This window comes from Coregonus clupeaformis, chromosome 26 (genome assembly GCF_020615455.1).
Source record: "Coregonus clupeaformis isolate EN_2021a chromosome 26, ASM2061545v1, whole genome shotgun sequence".
NCBI lineage: Eukaryota > Metazoa > Chordata > Actinopteri > Salmoniformes > Salmonidae > Coregonus > Coregonus clupeaformis.
This window is the reverse complement of record NC_059217.1, coordinates 38,159,362-38,181,389: the sequence shown is the minus strand read 5'-3', so window position 1 is coordinate 38,181,389 and position 22,028 is coordinate 38,159,362. Positions and strand designations below refer to the sequence as shown.

Genomic DNA, 22,028 nt, shown 5'->3' with positions numbered 1-22,028 from the left:
TGAATCCAAAAATTAGACTTTTATTATCTAATAACGAAAGCCGAGCAGTTCCATAGAACGGCTGTCTCTCTCTGGCTTAGACATCCCTTTTATACACACACACAAATGCACAAACATACTTCCATGGCATATTCAGTTATCCCCTTATGGCAAATTCCTAACTTATTTTAGTTCTGCACCACCCTTCTTTTCCAACGTCCAGCTGTCACACAATGTCCACTCCAAAAGGTCATGAATACTTTTTTCTATATGAAGCCTCTCATTCTATCATTCTATTGGCTGCGTGGCTTAGGCCCCCCAAAAAAGAACTAATGTAACACATACTGTTGAGAGCTTTTGAGAAAGAGCACATACATTCATTCAAAACACAGCATATACAGTGGGGAGATGTGATTGATAAACAAAAGGTTATTTCACTTGCCCAGCTGTCCACCTCCTTGACAATTCCCAGTCAGAAGAAGCGTAGGTTGATTTTGGCAATCATGCACTTCACTCCGAAATGGCCAGCATGCATCTCTGTCAGCACGGCCTCCTTCTCTTCCTTAGTAAAAATCACCCTCCTGTGTGGCTGGCCATCCTTCCCCCATAGGTAGATATGATTGCCTAACAAGTTGGAAGAGAAGAGTTGTTGAAATACTCAAGTCTAAGTACATTTGCACTGCTGTCTTTCTCTCTCTGTTTCTCTCTCTCCATCTCTCTCTCTGTCTGTCTTCCACTCTCTTCACCACCTCTCTCTCCCTCTCTCACTTGTATCCTTTTCTTTCTCACTTTCTCTCCCCCCTCCTCCTCTCTTCCTCTCTTTGTCTGTCTAGCGAAGACACCTAGTTAAGGGCATTTGGAATTACCATAATTGCTTACACCTATCCATTTGATTGATCAGGTTTAACTTATAGGTAGACAACTCAATATGAAAGACATATACAGTGGGGAGAACAAGTATTTGATACACTGCCGATATTGCAGGTTTTCCTACTTACAAAGCATGTAGAGGTCTGTAATGTTTTATCATAGGTACACATCAACTGTGAGAGACGGAATCTAAAACAAAGATCCAGAAAATCACATTGTATGATTTTAAAGTAATTAATTTGCAATTTATTGCATGACATAAGTATTTGATCACCTACCAACCAGTAAGGATTCCGGCTCTCACAGACCTGTTAGTTTTTCTTTAAGAAGCCCTCCTGTTCTCCACTCATTACCTGTATTAACTGCACCTGTTTGAACTCGTTACCTGTATAAAAGACACCTGTCCACACACTCAATCAAACAGACTCCAACCTCTCCACAATGGCCAAGACCAGAGAGCTGTGTAAGGACATCAGGGATAAAATTGTAGACCTGCAGAAGGCTGGGATGGGCTACAGGACAATAGGCAAGCAGCTTGGTGAGAAGGCAACAACTGTTGGCGCAATTATTAGAAAATGGAAGAAGTTCAAGATGACGGTCAATCAACCTCGGTCTGGTGCTCCATGCATGATCTCACCTCGTGGGGCATCAATGATCATGAGGAAGGTGAGGGATCATCCCAGAACTACACGGCAGGACCTGGTCAATGACCTGAAGAGAGCTGGGACCACAGTCTCAAAGAAAACCATTAGTAACACACTACGCCGTCATGGATTAAAATCCTGCAGCGCACGCAAGGTCCCCCTGCTCAAGCCAGCGCATGTCCAGGCCCATCTGAAGTTTGCAAATGACCATCTGGATGATCCAGAGGAGGAATGGGAGAAGGTCATGTGGTCTGATGAGACAAAAATTGAGCTTTTTGGTCTAAACTCCACTTGCCGTGTTTGGAGGAAGAAGAAGGATGAGTACAACCCCAAGAACACCATCCCAACCGTGAAGCATGGAGGTGCAAACATCATTCTTTGGGGATGCTTTTCTGCAAAGGGGACAGGACGACTGCACCGTATTGAGGGGAGGATGGATGGGGCCATGTATCGCGAGATCTTGGCCAACAACCTCCTTCCCTTGGTAAGAGCATTGAAGATGGGTCGTGGCTGGGTCTTCCAGCATGACAACGACCCGAAACATACAGCCAGGGCAACTAAGGAGTGGCTCCGTAAGAAGCATCTCAAGGTCCTGGAGTGGCCTAGCCAGTCTCCAGACCTGAACCCAATAGAAAATCTCTGGAGGGAGCTGAAAGTCCGTATTGCCCAGCGACAACCCCGAAACCTGAAGGATCTGGAGAAGGTCTGTATGGAGGAGTGGGCCAAAATCCCTACTGCAATGTGTGCAAACCTGGTCAAGACCTACAGGAAACGTATGATCTCTGTAATTGCAAACAAAGGTTTCTGTACCAAAAATTAAGTTCTGCTTTTCTGATGTATCAAATACTTATGTCATGCAATAAAATGCAAATTAATTACTTAAAAATCCTACAATGTGATTTTCTGGATTTTTGTTTTAGATTCCGCCTCTCACAGTTGAAGTGTACCTATGATAAAAATTACAGACCTCTACATGCTTTGTAAGTAGGAAAACCTGCAAAATCGGCAGTGTATCAAATACAGTGGAGAAAAAAAAAGTATTTAGTCAGCCACCAATTGTGCAAGTTCTCCCACTTAAAAAGATGAGAGAGGCCTGTAATTTTCATCATAGGTACACGTCAACTATGGCAGACAAAATTAGGAAAGAAAATCCAGAAAATCACATTGTAGGATTTTTTATGAATTTATTTGCAAATTATGGTGGAAAATTAGTATTTGGTCAATAACAAAAGTTTCTCAATACTTTGTTATATACCCTTTGTTGGCAATGACACAGGTCAAACGTTTTCTGTATGTCTTCACAAGGTTTTCACACACTGTTGCTGGTATTTCGGCCCATTCCTCCATGCAGATCTCCTCTAGAGCAGTGATGTTTTGGGGCTGTCGCTGGGCAACACAGACTTTCAACTCCCTCCAAAGATTTTCTATGGGGGTTGAGATCTGGAGACTGGCTAGGCCACTCCAGGACCTTGAAATGCTTCTTACGAAGCCACTCCTTCGTTGCCCGGGCGGTGTGTTTGGGATCATTGTCATGCTGAAAGACCCAGCCACGTTTCATCTTCAATGCCCTTGCTGATGGAAGGAGGTTTTCACTCAAAATCTCACGATACATGGCCCCATTCATTCTTTCCTTTACACGGATCAGTCGTCCTGGTCCCTTTGCAGAAAAACAGCCCCAAAGCATGATGTTTCCACCCCCATGCTTCACAGTAGGTATGGTGTTCTTTGGATGCAACTCAGCATTCTTTGTCCTCCAAACACGACGAGTTGAGTTTTTACCAAAAAGTTCTATTTTGGTTTTATCTGACCATATGACATTCTCCCAATCCTCTTCTGGATCATCCAAATGCACTCTAGCAAACTTCAGACGGGCCTGGACATGTACTGGCTTAAGCAGGGGGACACGTCTGGCACTGCAGGATTTGAGTCCCTGGCGGCGTAGTGTGTTACTGATGGTAGGCATTGTTACTTTGGTCCCAGCTCTCTGCAGGTCATTCACTAGGTCCCCCCGTGTGGTTCTGGGATTTTTGCTCACCGTTCTTGTGATCATTTTGACCCCACGGGGTGAGATCTTGCGTGGAGCCCCAGATCGAGGGAGATTATCAGTGGTCTTGCATGTCTTCCATTTCCTAATAATTGCTCCCACAGTTGATTTCTTCAAACCAAGCTGCTTACCTATTGCAGATTCAGTCTTCCCAGCCTGGTGCAGGTCTACAATATTGTTTCTGGTGTCCTTTGACAGCTCTTTGGTCTTGGCCATAGTGGAGTTTGGAGTGTGACTGTTTGAGGTTGTGGACAGGTGTCTTTTATACTGATAACAAGTTCAAACAGGTGCCATTAATACAGGTAACGAGTGGAGGACAGAGGAGCCTCTTAAAGAAGAAGTTACAGGTCTGTGAGAGCCAGAAATCTTGCTTGTTTGTAGGTGACCAAATACTTATTTTCCACCATAATTTGCAAATAAATTCATTAAAAATCCTACAATGTGATTTTCTGGATATTTTTTTCTCAATTTGTCTGTCATAGTTGACGTGTACCTATGATGAAAATTACAGGCCTCTCTCATCTTTTTAAGTGGGAGAACTTGCACAATTGGTGGCTGACTAAATACTTTTTTCCCCCACTGTAATTCTCCTAATCTGCTATGTAAATACTCCTAACCTGCTACGATAAAGTCACTTCCAGTCGTAGCTGTATCGAAGTGGCGTGTTTTTAGGGAATCTCGTAAATATGTGAACGTCAGCATTACATTGACTTAAGGTATTGATGAATTGCACCTGTACTGATTAATTGCACTATTAACCATGTGTTTGCAGACACGTCCACAAGTCCTGCATGGATGAGAACAATTGCATAATCTGGAGGGACACTCTTCTACCCATTCCAGAGGATTCTGACTTGAAAGTAGACGTAAGCGACCTGTCATCTCAGAACCTTGGGTCTCTGCCGGCTTGTTTTAAATGATATTTTCCTCGTTCACAAAATGGTGGTCTCAGTCTATTCCCTTCATTGTTTTTCTTGATATAAATCAATGTTTTTCTTCTGTTCTCAGGTGGGGAGGATAACATGTCCATTACTACTGGTTGTCGGACAAGATGATTAGAATTGGGCCGCTGTTGAATCCACTGATGATGTGAGCAATGTTCCTGACAGTATTGAGTGTGTACTTATGTAGCCTACTCAAAAAAATGGCATGCGTGAAAGAATGTATTATTTAATGGGCTGAATTATTACTTGGGATCTGTGAGCATAACTTTCTCCTCAGGTTGAAGCAGATGATGGATAGAGCAGGGCACAATGTGAATCCCAAATCACCCCCTCGGCCCTACCAACTCGCTCGGAGGGCCCTCCATTGTCACGTGTTGCTGACAAAACTCAGAGGGAGACTTTCAGAGAGTGGCAAGGGGATCAATAAACCCATCAACATCGGGACATACACGTGACTTGAATAATGCAATTCATGTTCCACATTCAAATAATAAAACGAACATAAAATTCTAATTAACAAATTCCGCCTGTCGTTCTACAAGATATAAACCTCTGTAACAGATAAACATTTACTTTGGGAGGTATTGCATTTGTTACATGTGTAAAACTTTGAAATCAGAAAAAAACTAATGCAAGTCGCATATAATTAGGCACGCCTCTCCATTCTTTTGTATGAAATTGTGCAAACTCCAAACATATCACGGTGCGTGTTGGGATACCACTTCGCTCTGGAGCCTGCAGGCTTGCAGGCTTGGTCGAAGTGGCTATCGGAGGGTCTAATTAGCCCCTACAAACACTTTTCTCTCCCTCAGCTTTGGGACACTTGTGCATATGACAGAGGCGCGCGTGAACGTGCAAATGGAGTGCTGAGGGGAAGGGGGTGATTTGGGATTGAGACAGACTCATGCTGACCACTTTTGGTGCTTTCAAGACAGCTTTGAACTCGGAAAAGAACGAAATCATGACTTCAGTAATCTTCAGGTCAGAAAGTCAGAGCTCTAAAAAGATGCCCAAGTTTCTCACTTTGAATTCCGTGTTGGATGACCATTCAAAATAATTTTCCCAGTCGGAGCTAGTTTTTTTCCAAGTTCCCAGTTGTCTTGAACGCACGGAAGTCGGAGATTTCCGAGTTCCCAGTTGTTTGAACGCAGCATTCAACCTACCCTGGAGCTGGTCACCTGAATGAACCGCCATATAGTCCTCTCTGCCATGCCTGTAAGTTTGTGGAGGTTGGTGGTGTGGTGTCGAGACAACGATGCTGATATGCTGTGTAGACAAGAAATCCGCTTGACACTGTACTTGATTATAAAGGTTTATTATATCAAAGGTTCCAGCGTCAATTTACAGATTTCTGCAGAAATCCGGAGAACAACTAACCCAATCTAAAAATGATTATTCTCCCCGTCCTTTTTTGAAAACCTGATATATATCCTATGTAACATAAGATGGGTGTTTTAAATAGACCAATCACTGGCTTCCACATATCCAAGTCTCCTCTGTTTCAGGGGGCCCCTATAGTAATGCTTTCCAGATGTTTTAGCAAAGCAGAGTAAAATTCCTCTAACACACCATTTGCAAACGTCAGCCAAAATTATAAACTGTTCAGATACTACAGTGGCATCTTAATTGGGGAGGACGGGCTCATGGTAATGGCTGGAGCAGAATCGGTGGAATGGTATCATATACATCAAACACATGGTTTCCAGGTGTTTGATGCCATTCCATTTAATCCGTTCCTGACATTATTATGAGCCGTCCTCTCCTCAGCAGCCTCCGCTGGTAGAAACATACCAGAAATGTAAATAATGTCTGCAATACTGTTGTACTTCAGCAGGGATTTATTAGTGAGATGGACAATGTTTAATTCCCCATTTTATCACAAATGAGCAGTGAAACCACACATACTTCAACTAAGTTAATTAGCTGTTAACTTATCAATTGGGTAATGCCCAACAACACAAATACCTATACCAGAAACATATGTGCAATTTGAAAATAACTTTTGTGGGTGGAAAAAAACAACCAATAAACAGCTTTTATTTTTTATTTTTTATTTTTTACATTTGATCCATGTTATTTAGCAAAAACTGGTATTTCTAGATAAAAACAAAAACAAATAGATATATTCAGTTTACATTTATTGTATGGCAACAATATTACGATTCTACCTACAATGCTGTTTCACCTGTGGTGGCCTTGAAGTTCTACTGTACTGTAGTTTTACTATTAAATACCAGGGAGTGGATAGACGTCTTTGAAAACAGGAAGGAAATAATTAATTATTTGAAACTACAGCAATAATAGACAAAGTCCTCTTCAGAATTCAGTGACATTGCTTGGGCACAAAGGACGGAAAACTAAGTTGAGATCTGTGCATATTACCCAGAAAGAAATGCTTGTTCTATGTTGATGACCTCACAATCCAGACTGTGGTTCAACGCTCTGGAAGAGATGCTCTCAGAGAAAACCTAGAATTTTCTCCCACGTGTAGGAGTGACGACTCCTGACGTAAAACAATGCTCACAATCTGGACTGCACATGGGGTTTGACACTGTGACAGAGATGCTCTCGCAGAAAACCTAGAATCTTCTCCCATGAGTCTTCCTGTGCAACGGCGTGAAGTTTGGTGAGGCCTCCCCACAGCATGACCACTGCAACAAGTTGGAATGATAGCTTTAGATTTGAGACATTTGAGACATGCTCTTATGACTGTGTAATATAGACCTATATAAAAATGTATTCAAGTAGAATAAGAAAAATCTAAAACTGTAGGATCATTAGTGGACTAGTTTAATCTGGTAGGCTTGAGCACAAATTTGCTAACCCCTGTGGTCCCAGAGGAATGTATTGGGAATCCTATAGGAGCACAATAACTATAAAAGCACAGTTTGTCTGCATGAATGACTCTGGAAAGGCACCTCTCTGTTGGCCTGGCTGCAACACAAAGGTACAAGCCCTGCAGTGGGGACCATACGGCGGTTCAATCAGGTGACCAGCTCCAGGGTAGGACAGAGTGGTCAGCAGGTGACTGTTCCCTGCTCTCTCCATCATCTGCTTCATCTGAGGAGGAGCATTTGATGGACTTTAACAGGGTTTATATCCAAGCAATACTTCTCACAAGCAAATCCATTTTAAGGCTACATAAGGACACACTCAATACTGTCAGGAACATTGCTCACATCATCAGTGGATTCAACAGCGGCTAAATTCTGATCATCTTGTCCGACAACCAGTAGTAATGGACATGTTATCCTCCCCACCTGAGAACAGAAGAAAAACATTGATTTATATCAAGAAAAACAATAAAGGGAATAGACTGAGACCACCATTTTGTGAACGAGGAAAATATCATTTAAAACAAGCCGGCAGAGACCCAAGGTTCTGAGATGACGGGTTGCTTACGTCTACTTTCAAGTCAGAATCCTCTGGAATGGGTAGAAGAGTGTCCCTCCAGATTATGCAATTGTTCTCATCCATGCAGGACTTGTGGACGTGTCTGCAAACATATGGTTAATGGTGCAATTAATCAGTACTTTAGTCCTCTCCCAAAGTCAATGCTATGTCAATTTACAAACACATTTATATGCACATACACAGGTACAAACGTACTCTTTCATCACATTGAAGGATTCCGCAATGGACTGGTTGGCTTTGAGTGTGAGAACATGGCTGCCACTGATGCACACACAACATTTTGGCTAAAAAGGTAGACAAGCATTAATTTACACAGTACATATCGTTTAATTAAACATTTTCAGAGCAACATACATCATGTAGACTCATATAGTGATACATAAAATGTATAAATAGAACAGATAGACATGCATGCCATATATTTTCCAATATTTACATTTTCGTCATTTAGCAGCGCTCTTATCAATATCATGGTAAACATTTCGCAACTACAAATGGGAAAATCATACTGATGAACTAAGACAGGGGCATTTTTGGTCTGGTGCAAGTACAAATGCATGTTTATCCAGGAAACGAACAGGAGATGAAATAGGGACTTACTTTTACAGTTTCTGAGAAGACAGCGAGGGATAAAGCAACTGAGGCACCAAAGGACGTGCCAAGCAGGGCAATTCTGTCAGAGGCCACTAGAGTGTGATCCTGCAGCAGCCTGAAAGCATTCTGAGACAAGATATCAGCATTATATGTAAGACAGTGGTTTTCAAAGTCCCCAAATCAATTCCTCTCTTGTATCTCCATAAGAAAATGGGGCAGATACACACCTCAATGTAATGGTAGCCAATGGTAGCAGCTTTCTGTGCATCTGGGAAGAGATACATTAATGCCATGGCAGCAAAGCCGTGGGATGCCAAGAGAGCCGCTCGATATTCCACCAGCCCGCCACCACCTCCCCACATGTCTAAAACTCCGGGGAAGGGTCCGGGACCTTCAGGATGACATGACAAAAACATTATTGTTTGTTTCTACCCGAGAGCAGAGCATGCATCTTTACATCCATGTACTGTATAGTTCTTTAGGTCTGTCCTCTATAGTAAATCATTGATGTATTATTGTACTTGTCAAGAACCTAGTTTAAGCAACCAAAACATATATATAGTGCACTCCCCTTGTAGTGAATGCCGTTACAGTGAACAACTGCCTATACAAATTGTCCTGCACGGATGTGATCACTCAGGATAGTAGGCATGTAGTTTACCTGGTGGCAGGAACAGGGTCCCTGTGACCCCTCCCTCTGTGATGTCGACCCTGCGGACTCCGGGGGCCATGTACCAGCGCTCTGTGACGACACTTGCCAGGGCCGCCTGCTCCCTGAAACCCTGACTCATGTGTCCCCTGTACACAGAGATGTGCACCACCATGGGAATGTCGACTTCTTTGATCCTGAATCTTAAGGGTCAGAAAGTACCAACAGAACAGCTGGCATCATTGTTACATATGGTGGCAGCGGTGGGATATTGACAGGTTCAAAAGCACAAAATCTCCAAAAATGAACAGTTAATAAAATCAGGTGGGGTTGAAGTGCTTACCTGAGTCCAGTTCTACTGCCAGGTATTGGTCTCATGCTCCCCAACAGACCCATTGGATCAACACCATCATATGTGCCCCCAAAACTTTCATCTTTGGCAACTATAAACAAAAAAACAATGTCCTAACTTTTGGTAACTGCATGTACAGAAAATAGCAACAGAGATTAATTTGCAATCAGAATGTGTCTACTGTAGCCAAACATTTTTTACTTGCACTGAGCACTCTGTCAAAATCTAAGGCTATTTCTCTGAGTAGTCACATACTTTTTTACCTCATTCAAGTACTTGATGATAATAGATCATTAACCTCGCCATACTATATCAATCTCAGACAAAGATGATTTAGCATTATTACTGAATGTTTCCCATTGGTATTTAGAGGTGTTTCAATAGAAATGAGTTAAAGATATGATGAAATAATAGCTCTCACCTGTGACCCTTCCCTGAGCATCACTGACATAGTGCCCAAACGCCTCCCAGTAGTCTGTGTCTTCAGACTGATGTAAAGAATGTAGTGTGACCTCCTGTGTCGGTGGTAAGTTCCCCACAACCACATGGAACTTCTCATCAAAGAGGGCTCTCGATGGTTTTACAGTAATCACAGGAACAGAATTCATGTCACAAATTGTTGTAGTGGAAATGTCCACTAAAACACTTGCACCACTGACCCTCTCGTAATAGAAAAGAAGAGAAGTTGAACCTGTGTTTCTCTCAACTGGCTGAACCATATACCAGAAACGTTCTGCTGATAAGGATAAAAATTACATTTACAGAAATGTTCTTAGATGCTTTGCCCTGACAGGGACTGCCCATGCGTATTAATGAACTATGACAAATGTGTTAGATCACTGTCCTTGATCTCCCACGCACTTTGTCATCAACAAAGAACCAGATATCCCCATTCTGACTCCTGCTGTCATTCTTCCAGTTACTTCAGAAAGTTCACTACAACACCAATTCAATTCTCCACACAAGAGACAGACCAGGAGTTTAACATCTAACTCTAGACAAAATATTGCATGAAACAGCATTTATCATGGGTCTCCTTGACATTGAAATCAATTACTAACATTCAACAATGATTCTCTAAACTATACAAACAATATTTATCAGACCTCAAAACAAAATGTCAGAAAGTGCTTTAGAGCCTATCGTGACAGTGATATGCTGTCAAGTCCATACAGCTACGGCCATTGATCAAGAACTGTTTATTGGAAATGGGAGCAGTGGGAGTCATCACTGTAAAAACATTGCACTTTTGGAGTAAACTGGCTGATTGATGCTAACCCATTTCTTAAAAGCCCAGTGTAGTCAAAAACATGATTTTCCTGTGTTTTATATATATTTCCACACTATGATCAATCAATCAAATGTATTTATAAAGCCCTTTTTACATCAGCATGTCACAAAGTGATGTTGAGGTTGGAATAATACTTAGAAAATTGTGAAAAGGATGATAATGCCCTTTTAGGGTAAGAGCAGTTTGAAAAGATCGGCTGAAATGTAAGACTGTTTTGGTGGGATGGAGTTTTGGCCTGCCTGCCTAGTTAAAGTTGCAATATGTAACTTTTTGGGAGACCCGACCAAATTCACATAGGAATTTGTGTTCTAGGTCTGTCATCCTCATTGAAAGCATGTCTAAGAAGCAGTAGATCTGTTCTATGTCCGATATATCTATGCTTCCCGTTCTTAAGTTTTGTTTTTGCGTCATACTTTCGGTTTTGGACACCAGCTTAAAATAGCTGAAAATACAATATTTTTGGTTATGGAAAATATATATCACAGCGGTTTAAAATGGTACAATGATTCTCTACACTATACTTGCTTGTTTTGTCACAAACTGAAATAAGGCAAACTATTATAATTTTAGCAACCAGGAAATGGCAGAGAGCGATTTCTGCATAGTGCATCTTTAATAGAACAATAAGAAAGAAAGTTCCAAACCTCTCTGCCAATAAAAGTACATTTTCAGTTTTCTCCTCCCCACTCAGACCAGACCACTCCCAGTTCTATCAACATTCTTGCTTGAGAAATTGCTCTTTGCTAAGAAGCTATTTATGGGGCTTATCTCATTGATGAGAAGAGGCAGGGCGACGGCATTTCAATTTACATCATATGTACATTAACTTTTCAATTTACTTTAGCAACGGAATGTCATGTGCCGAGAGAGGGTTCGGGGCTTGGCAACGGACATTTACCGTAAATATTCCAGTATAGACACTAGCCTGAAAGACCCAGCCACGTTTCATCTTCAATGCCCTTGCTGATGGAAGGAGGTTTTCACTCAAAATCTCACGATACATGGCCCCATTCATTCTTTCCTTTACACGGATCAGTCGTCCTGGTCCCTTTGCAAAAAAACAGCCCCAAAGCATGATGTTTCCACCCCCATGCTTCACAGTAGGTATGGTGTTCTTTGGATGCAACTCAGCATTCTTTGTCCTCCAAACACGACAAGTAGAGTTTTTACCAAAAAGTTATATTTTGGTTTCATCTGACCATATGACATTCTCCCAATCCTCTTCTGGATCATCCAAATGCACTCTAGCAAACTTCAGACGGGCCTGGACATGTACTGGCTTTAGCAGGGGGACACGTATTTCACTGCAGGATTTGAGTCCCTGGCGGCGTAGTGTGTTACTGATGGTAGGCTTTGTTACTTTGGTCCCAGCTCTCTGCAGGTCATTCACTAGGTCCCTCCGTGTGGTTCTGGGATTTTTGCTCACCGTTCTTGTGATCATTTTGACCCCACGGGGTGAGAACTTGCGTGGAGCCCCAGATCGAAGGAGATTATCAGTGGTCTTGTATGTCTTCCATTTCCTAATAATTGCTCCCAGTTGATTTCTTCAAACCAAGCTGCTTACCTATTGCAGATTCAGTCTTCCCAGCCTGGTGCAGGTCTACAATTTTGTTTCTGGTGTCCTTTGACAGCTCTTTGGTCTTGGCCATAGTGGAGTTTGGAGTGTCACTGTTTGAGGTTGTGGACAGGTGTCTTTTATACTGATAACAAGTTCAAACAGGTGCCATTAATACAGGTAATGAGTGGAGGACAGAGGAGCCTCTTAAAGAAGAAGTTACAGGTCTGTGAGAGCCAGAAATCTTGCTTGTTTGTAGGTGACCAAATACTTATTTTCCACCATAATTTGCAAATAAATTCATTAAAAATCCTACAATGTGATTTTCTGGATTTTTTTTTCTCAATTTGTCTGTCATAGTTGACGTGTACCTATGATGAAAATTACAGGCCTCTCTCATCTTTTTAAGTGGGAGAACTTGCACAATTGGCGGCTGACTAAATACTTTTTTCCCCCACTGTATATTTATTTATTACAGATGCAAAAGCCTACACAATGCAGCCCTGCATAAAGCGAGCTCAGCCCTGTTAGTCCTATTGTCCAATCGCAGTTGTCTCTGTCTGTGTAAAGGACCACTGTTAGCTTAGTTTTAAAATATAATTATTATGAACAAGTACAAGGTTGCTTCAGTTTGACAGGGTTTAAATGTTTTCATCCTCCCTTGGGCCAGGAGTTTTTCCAAGTATTTAATTTTTTACTATATGACCGGATTAGAAAAATAATCTGGTCCCATCATAGCCCATATAAAACAGTTTTTTATTTTTTTACCACCTGATATATTACTATGTCACACCGTTCAACTTGGGTCTGGAGTTGGTTAGGTTAGGTTACCAGATCAGGAAAAGCTCTGAGCCCCAGGAAAACAATTTCCCCAACAGGACTGTAGGACCTGTGGTGCCACCTCTGACATCAACACACAATGTTACAAATGAAAAAAACATATGATTTGTATTATCCACTATCTAAACATTTCGACATAGTATCAACATAAAAAAAAGCAGCCTAGCGGGGATGGGCTTCCATAGTTTTATGTGGCTCAGTGCAGCCGGCTACTGCGACAATTTCAGAATGGAACATGCTGTAATGCTGTTACCGCAATTTCAGATAAAAACTAATTAAAACAAGTCTCAAATATTAGGAAAAAGTCAATAAATTTTAGTCTGCTATTACCATTTATACTGTAAGAGTGTTGGCTGAACGAGACAATTCTGTTTACAATGCTCTGCTTGAATCGGGGCAACTGTCGGGAGAGTGCGTGACCTCCTGATGTAGCGCTCGAGACGTGAGAATGTCGCAAGTTTACATTACAATAATGTAGCTCGAGAATCGATACCTCTCGAGAACCTCTTCATATTTCGTCAATAAGAATAGCGCCTTTGTTTTAAATTACAGTGGTCAAAAGGAAACAAGCACAGTAAGGTAATTATCTGTTATCCAGAAATGATATGATATTGAGATAAAAACTCACCTTTAAAAGGAATGGGGCGAGTTCTTACATTTTCAACACTTTTCTTTATTCAAGGAAGACCATTTTACAGGCTTGTTACACAACCTATAAGTAATAGAGCCTTTGTAAAAGTAGAAATGCACAGCAGTAAAACTGGAAGAAAAAAATGGCATGATAAGGTCTATTTAATTGAAATGAATGAAAGACTGTATGAAACATGTGTGACAATGCAATAACTCAGAGATCTTCTCAATCTTTGAATGCTATGGCTTGTGTAGATCACCAAAACCAGGAGAAAAGGAATGATATGAGAGTTGGATTAGGATATTGGCTTGTTGAGTTATGTGGTTTCATCCCACCCACACTCGTGTCAACATAATTATTTCATCACATCTCTGATGAGAATTAAGATAAGTCATAATTACAAAAATTATAATAAAATGTCCTTGTGTCTCTGGCCTAGTCACAGATTTGACGGTGAGGTCACCTCTGTGCTTCGATATAGGTGCTCCTCCAGAAAGGCAAGGGTCTTCTTCCAGGAGTCTTCCTGTGCGTGACTGTGTGGCGCTGTCTCTCCTCCCCAAAGAACCACCACTGCAATCAAATCAAGAGGGGAAGAATCGAACAAAGCGAGAACAAGTGTGATTATTCCACTGCTTCACACAACCCATTTCTATATGTTTGCTAGAAACAGCCATGGAAACAGCCATTACTTTTAAATTGCTATTCAGACTGACAGTATGTAATGTACTTGATTTCAATTGTAGTTATTGCCTGGTAAAACATTAACGGAGAGTAATTTGTCTATCTCCAGGCAAAACAAACAGAATGTGTGACGAGAGTTCTTCACACGTTGTCAGACATAAATGAGTAATTGCAACCATATATCACTGTGATAATGTGTGTTGTATTGTCGATTAGCAGTGGACAAAATTACACATCCCCAAAAACAGCAAATAAGATACTGTCAAACTGTCTCTGATAATAACAAGGACACAAACACACACACACAAAAACACACACCACACACACACAAAAACAGATCCAACGTTAAATTACACTTTTGTCTTGTCCCGGCCACCATGAAGTTGCTGGCACGGATATGTGGGCTATAAGGAGGTTCAATCAGGTGACCAGCTCCAGGGTAGGACAGAGTGGTCAGCAGGTGACTGTTCCCTGCTCTCTCCATCATCTGCTTCATCTGAGGAGGCACAATAACTCTCAGTCAGTTCTACATCAAAGTGTTGGGCCTCAAAAACATACTGTAAAATTACAGTAGAACCACTTAATAATACATATTTCTGCAGATTCCAAGACATGTTAAAAAATGTACTCACGTCCTCTGCTGACTCAGTGGCAGGCCAGTTCTGGTCATCCTCACCCACAATCATTAGAACAGGACATTTCATCTGCCCCACCTAACCAGGACACAGCAGTAAACCATGGGGATAGACAAACACACAAGGGAGAACAGCTATAAAGTGAGTATAATGAGGGTATAGGTTAATATCAGGGTAAAAATCCAGTTTGAGTTTAACCCACATCCACTTTCTTGGTTGGGTCAGTTGGAATGGGTAGGAGCAGATCCCGCCAGATCACTCGATTCTCCTCATCATAGCGAGTGTTACGGACGTTTCTAGGAAATGAAAGACACAAGATGAGTAAGTTATATCGAATTATTATTATTAAGAGGATCAAAGCGGAAGCACAAATGTATACACATCTTTAAACACGTGATAATACACATACTTATTAATCTCGCTGAAGACATCAGAGAGTGAGCCTTTCACCTGCTGGACATGACTGCCACTCACACATACCAAACACCTGGGCTGAGAGAGGAGCAACAGTTTAAGATAGCCGAAATACAAACGCACAGACAAAAACACAAATGTATACACACATCTCCACATTTTTCTGACAGTGCGGTATGAGCACTCTCCTACCTGAATCACAGTAGAGTACACAGCCATCCCCAAAGCCACTGAGGTGCCAAAGGACAGGCCCAGTATCGCTATCCGGTCCCCACACACCTGAGGGTGCTGTTTCAGAACGGTGAACGCAGCCTAGAGACAAAAACACGACATTTCATTTGAACTACGACTGTGGTTAGTGTGTCCGCCCTGAGAATGGAAGGTTGGGAGTTCGATCCCCGGCCAAGTCATACCAAAGACTGTATAAATGGGACCCGATGCGCCCCTGCTTGGCCCTCAGCATTAAGGAGAAAAGGAGATAGATTGGGGGTAAGGCCCTGCGATAGACTAGCGTCCTGTCCAAGGGGTGTACTTGTACATCAAGCTGCCTCACGCTACAGAAACAGGAGATAGGCTCCTGCCCTATGAGCCGTTCCGGCACGCACAAGCCAAGGCTCATGCAAGGCTACTTACTAAAAGACTGTCGTACAAAACTTGATTTTAAATTGTTACCACAGTAGTCATATTTTGAAACGTATATTCTGTTTCTTTATTACTGTAGTAATAACTTTATTAAATATGACTGTAAGTACCATAAAAGTGGGAGACGGTTACATTTAGATTTTAGTCAATTAGCAGACGCTCTTATCCATAGCGACTTACAGTAGTGAGTGCATACATTTTTCACACCTATTGTAGGAAATAGGTCTAGTTGTCTAGTCATGTTTTCTTTAAATGTTCATACTTCAACATACCTAAACCAATGACTCATTTTACAACACGCTATTAAGATAAGAACAAAATCCAAAGTCAGTTCCTACAAATAACAGTTGAATGTGTAGGTTGCGCAAGGGATTGGTTGTGCAGACAAGGTGAATGAACCTTTGGATGAGCTTTGTGGGTTTAATTACCTACAGCTTATAGCTTCCTTCCTGAATAAGAATACACCATATTCAGTACATATCACCTTATGGAAGTAAAATACACTGCTCAAAAATATAAAGGGAACACTAAAATAACACATCCTATATCTGAATGAATTAAATAATCTTATTAAATACTTTTTTCTTTACATAGTTGAATGTTCTGACAACAAAATCACACAGAAATTATCAATGGAAATCAAATTTATCAACCCATGGAGGTCTGGATTTGGAGTCACCCTCAAAATTAAAGTGGAAAACCACACTACAGGCTGATCCAACTTTGATGTAATGTCCTTAAAACAAGTCAAAATGAGGCTCAGTAGTGTGTGTGGCCTCCACGTGCCTGTATGACCTCCCTACAACGCCTGGGCATGCTCCTGATGAGGTGGCGGATGGTCTCCTGAGGGATCTCCTCCCAGACCTGGACTAAAGCATCCGCCAACTCCTGGACAGTCTGTGGTGCAATGTGGCGTTGGTGGATGGAGCGAGACATGATGTCCCAGATGTGCTCAATTGGATTCAGGTCTGGGGAACGGGCGGTCCATAGCATCAATGCCTTCCTCTTGCAGGAACTGCTGACACACTCCAGCCACATGAGGTCTAGCATTGTCTTGCATTAGGAGGAACCCAGGGCCAACCGCACCAGCATATGGTCTCACAAGGGGTCTGAGGATCTCATCTCGGTACCTAATGGCAGTCAGGCTACCTCTGGCGAGCACATGGAGGGCTGTGGAGCCCCCCAAAGAAATGCCACCCCACACCATGACTGACCCACCGCCAAACCGGTCATGCTGGAGGATGTTGCAGGCAGCAGAACGTTCTCCACGGCGTCTCCAGACTCGGTCACGTCTGTCACATGTGCTCAGTGTGAACCTGCTTTCATCTGTGAAGAGCACAGGGCGCCAGTGGCGAATTTGCCAATCTTGGTGTTCTCTGGCAAATGCCAAACGTCCTAAACGGTGTTGGGCTGTAAGCACAACCCCCACCTGTGGACGTCGGGCCCTCATACCACCCTCATGGAGTCTGTTTCTGACCGTTTGAGCAGACACATGCACATTTGTGGCCTGCTGGAGGTCATTTTGCAGGGCTCTGGCAGTGCTCCTCCTGCTCCTCCTTGCACAAAGGCGGAGGTAGCAGTCCTGCTGCTGGGTTGTTGCCCTCCTACGGCCTCCTCCACGTCTCCTGATGTACTGGCCTGTCTCCTGGTAGCGCCTCCATGCTCTGGACACTACGCTGACAGACACAGCAAACCTTCTTGCCACAGCTCGCATTGATGTGCCATCCTGGATGAGCTGCACTACCTGAGCCACTTGTGTGGGTTGTAGACTCCGTCTCATGCTACCACTAGAGTGAAAGCACCGCCAGCATTCAAAAGTGACCAAAACATCAGCCAGGAAGCATAGGAACTGAGAAGTGGTCACCACCTGCAAAACCAGTCCTTTATTGGAGGTGTCTTGCTAATTGCCTATAATTTCCACCTGTTGTCTATTCCATTTGCACAACAGCATGTGAAATGTATTGTCAATCAGTGTTGCTTCCTAAGTGGACAGTTTGATTTCACAGAAGTGTGATTGACTTGGAGTTACATTGTGTTGTTTAAGTGTTCCCTTTATTTTTTTAAGCAGTGTATATGCTATATATCAGTTGATCACTGTCATTTGAGGCACCTATGACATTAAATATGACAGTGCAGATCAGCCAAAATGCAGTGGTCTAGTAACATATACTGGTACCTCAAAGTATTTGTTCCCCACATGAGAGGTTGAGCCCCCAGAGGTCCGGGGTGTCATGTACTCCAGGGCCAGAGAGACAAAGCCATGTGAGGCCAGGAGGGCAGAGCGATACTCCACCAGACCACCACCTCCGCCCCACAGGTCCAACAGGGCAGGGAAGGGCCCGGGTCCTTCCAACACAACATGGTCTGGTCAGACCTGGGCTATATGCACTCCCCTTATGATAATCATATCTGAACCATATCTTTGGATGATTTTAATTGTAATTATTGAAAGTGAGGTGTATGTAGCTAATAACTATGACATACCTGGTGGCAGGAATAGGGTCCCTGTGACCCCTCCCTCTGTGATGTCAACCCTGCGGACTCCGGGGGCCATGTACCAGCGTTCTGTGACGACACTCGCCAGGGCCGCCTGTTCCCTGAAACCCTGACTCATGTGTCCCATGTACACAGAGATGTGCACCACCATGGGAGTGTGGACCTCCTTCTTCCTCAACCTAAAATTACAAGATATTGTTTATAATTCAACTGGGTTCCTTTGATGACACAATTACAATTTTGTCAAGGTATTATCTGAAGGGTGGAGTTTCAGTTTACCTGAGTCCAATTCTACTGCCAGGCACTGGTCTCATGCTCCACAACAGTCCCATGGGTTCCACGCCATCATATGTCCCTCCTAAACTTGAATCATTGGCAACTGTAAAAAGATTTAGGCAGTTTATGTAAGAGGGTTTTAAACATGAATTGAACTCTTCAAATGATTGACAATGGTGCAAACAAACTTCAATGAAAATGTGTGACATTAAATACAAGTAGGCTACCATTTACCAATCCTGTAGCATCACTAACATAGTGGCCAAATGCCTCCCAGTAGTCGCCATCATCTGAGTGGATCAGCGCGTGCAAGGTGATATCTTCAATTTGCGGCAAATTCTGGACCATTACACTGAACTTTTCATCGACTAGTCCCCTGGTCGGGTGAAGCAAAAGCAAGGGCGACGCTGCTTTTTCAGACATCCTGTCAAAATTGCATAGAAATGTCCTCTCAACAACAAAGCGACACCGTAACTAGTTTAAATTGTGAAATGAGACTACAAAGTTAACGAGGCTCAAAGTTCATGTTGACAGACTGAACGTCATAGGCTAGAGCTTGAAAGACTCAAAGAGCAGCATGCATTGGAAGTGTTTACTACTTACACTAGGCTACTTTGTAACAACCAATCCAGACAACAATAAACAATGTAACATCACACAGCAGTTATTATCGCCGCACAAAATAAAGTGTTGCCTAATATACCATATTCTGGAAGTCTTAATTAATGTCGCCAGCTTCTACAAAACGTAACGTTAGCCTATAATGTTACACCGTTTTACCAACTTGCCCGTGTTGTTGTCCTAACGACAGCTGTAGCAAACGGCCATTTCAATTAGGTGCGGAGGCCTACTGAATTGGGTCGGCAAATGGTGCCTAAGAAGATTTACATTGCGTTTCTTATGCTTTAAAAATCAAAATTAATGTGCGCTAAGTTTCTCTCACGAGTGAAATTCAAAACAGTGGAAGTCTGGCAGTGGCAGGACTGTGGCAGAGCGAGACAACGCAGTGGATTAATTTATTTTAAGGGGGAATATGATTTGCCAAATTGAAGGAGGCTCGACATATTATATAGAGGAAGTTATGTAGCCTAATAACACTTTATTTGAACTAAGTTTTGTAACCTAGGTCTAATAATTGCTGCAATTTTTTTTGTTGCTATCAATTGGAAAGCATCTTCAATAACGTGTTTTTTTATTTAACCTTTATTTAACCAGGTAAGCCAGTTGAGAACAAGTTCTCATTTACAACTGCGACCTGGCCAAGATAAAGAAAAGCAGTGCGATAAAAACAACAACACAGAGTTCATGGACAAGTGTGGGGATGTTGTTGCGATTTTAAAACGAAAATATTGGTTGGGCAAACTCAATCAAAAAGCTAATATGCATCGAAACCACTAAACACACAAACGTGATATCATTAGGTTATGATCAGTTTACTTCCCATAGTCAAATTCAGCATGGTCAATAATATTGCTACATTGTTAGAGTATTGGGACGCAGACACAACACGTTCTGAGTGCGTCTGCCTACCTGTTACCAAGATGATACGGTTAAGTATAAAGCAACAACGTTTATAAAGTTACTCCATCGCTTCATTAATTGCATAGTTACAGTTCTATGGGTATAACAGCCTGACATCAAACATTAACAAGACACGTCGTATAACTACCTCAAAACAGATGTTAGCCACTGCTTCTATCCACCACCAACCACAGTTTAATCCTCTTTTACAGCTTTCTTTATTTTAACGTATGATCTTATTTCAATTTTTAGTGGCTGATGAGCACCGATACGTTTTATGTCTACATTTTCTTCATAACGCTACATTTGAAATTGATTTGCTAGGAGATAGTCAACGTATTTCCTGATAACTTTTCAGCTAGCTAGAAGACGTGGTAAACAATGAAGTTGACACACATCAGTCCAATCAAAGTTATCGGAGAAAAGACGTCGTTTGAACTGTGGCCAATGACCTTAACATGCTGACAAGACCGCATGCGCATGTAGATTTTTTCCTCCCACACCAGACGCGATCAGGACACGCAGGTTGAAATATCAAAACGAACTCTGAACCAACTATATTAACTTGGGGACAGGTCGGAAGCATGAAACATTTATGGCAATTTAGTTAGCTAGCTTGCTGTTGCTAGCTAATTTGTCCTGGGATATAAACATTGGGTTGTTATTTTACCTGAAATGCAGTAGGTCCTCTACTCCGACAATTAATCCACAGATAAAAGGGTACCGAGTTTTTTTTCTAGTAATCTCTCCTCCTTCAGGCTTCTTCTTCTTCTTTGGACTTTATATTGCGTTTGGCAACCAACTTTAAAAGGTGCATTACCACCACCAACGGGACTGGAGTGTGTCGTTCAATCGCCCACGTGGGTAGATGCTCCTAAAAACCAATGAGGAGATGGGAGAGGCAGGACTTGCAGCGCGTTGAGCTTTCCATGTAAAACTTGTTCGCAATAAACACAGCCATTGGCTGGATTCTCAGAGAAAGAGAGTGGGAGAGGGATGGAGAGAGGAGAGCGTTCATGTAGGCAAATTACAGACTACAAAGGGAAGCACAGCCGCGAGCTGCCCAGTGACACAAGACTTCCAGACGAGCTAAACCACTTCTATCAGCTGTTCCGGATGACTATGTGATCACGCTCTCCGTTGCCGATGTGAGTAAGACTTTTAAGCAGGTCAACATTCACAAGGCCGCAGGGCCAGACGGATTACCAGGACGTGTACTCAGAGCATGTGCTGACCAACTTGCAAGTGTCTTCACTGACATTTTCAACATGTCCCTGACTGAGTCTGTAATACCAACATGTTTCAAGCAGACCACCATAGTCCCGTGCCCAAGGACTCTAAGATAACCTGCCTAAATGACTACCGACCCGTAGCACTGACGTCTGTAGCCATGAAGTGCTTTGAAAGGCTGGTCATGGCTCACATCAACAGCATTATCCCAGAAACCCTAGACCCACTCTAATTTTCATACCGCCCCAACAGATCCACAGATGATACAATCTCTATTGCACGCCACACTGCCATTTCCCACCTGGACAAGAGGAACACCTACGTGA

General features: G+C 42.4%; 2 protein-coding genes across 5 annotated transcripts; both read right to left on the bottom strand.

Annotated features, from left to right (window-relative positions):
- Positions 1–6,583: 6,583 nt before the first annotated feature.
- On the bottom strand, positions 6,584–10,823 carry LOC121540541 (peroxisomal succinyl-coenzyme A thioesterase-like). Its single transcript, XM_041849491.2, has 10 exons — positions 9,912–10,823; positions 9,482–9,581; positions 9,151–9,341; positions 8,717–8,880; positions 8,496–8,615; positions 8,091–8,179; positions 7,884–7,977; positions 7,661–7,741; positions 7,400–7,541; positions 6,584–7,132 (listed from the first exon to the last, which is right to left on the bottom strand). Exons 1-10 carry the CDS (start codon positions 10,207–10,209, stop codon positions 7,002–7,004), a joined length of 1,410 nt encoding a protein of 469 aa, XP_041705425.1. The 5' UTR covers positions 10,210–10,823; the 3' UTR covers positions 6,584–7,001.
- Positions 10,824–13,818: 2,995 nt separating this feature from the next.
- LOC121540539 (peroxisomal succinyl-coenzyme A thioesterase) lies at positions 13,819–21,185 on the bottom strand. Of its 4 annotated transcripts, none has more exons than XM_041849485.1 (11): positions 21,143–21,178; positions 19,179–19,375; positions 18,955–19,054; positions 18,664–18,854; positions 18,356–18,525; positions 15,730–15,849; positions 15,533–15,615; positions 15,326–15,419; positions 15,121–15,201; positions 14,843–14,984; positions 13,819–14,377 (listed from the first exon to the last, which is right to left on the bottom strand). In XM_041849485.1, exons 2-11 carry the CDS (start codon positions 19,372–19,374, stop codon positions 14,247–14,249), a joined length of 1,308 nt encoding a protein of 435 aa, XP_041705419.1. In that variant the 5' UTR covers position 19,375; positions 21,143–21,178; the 3' UTR covers positions 13,819–14,246. The 4 variants fall into 4 exon arrangements, with proteins under 4 accessions (XP_041705419.1, XP_041705420.1, XP_041705423.1 ...); XM_041849486.2 differs by lacking the exon at positions 21,143–21,178 and adding an exon at positions 20,621–20,883; XM_041849489.1 differs by lacking the exon at positions 19,179–19,375 and having other exon boundaries at positions 13,820–14,377; positions 21,143–21,185.
- Positions 21,186–22,028: the final 843 nt, after the last annotated feature.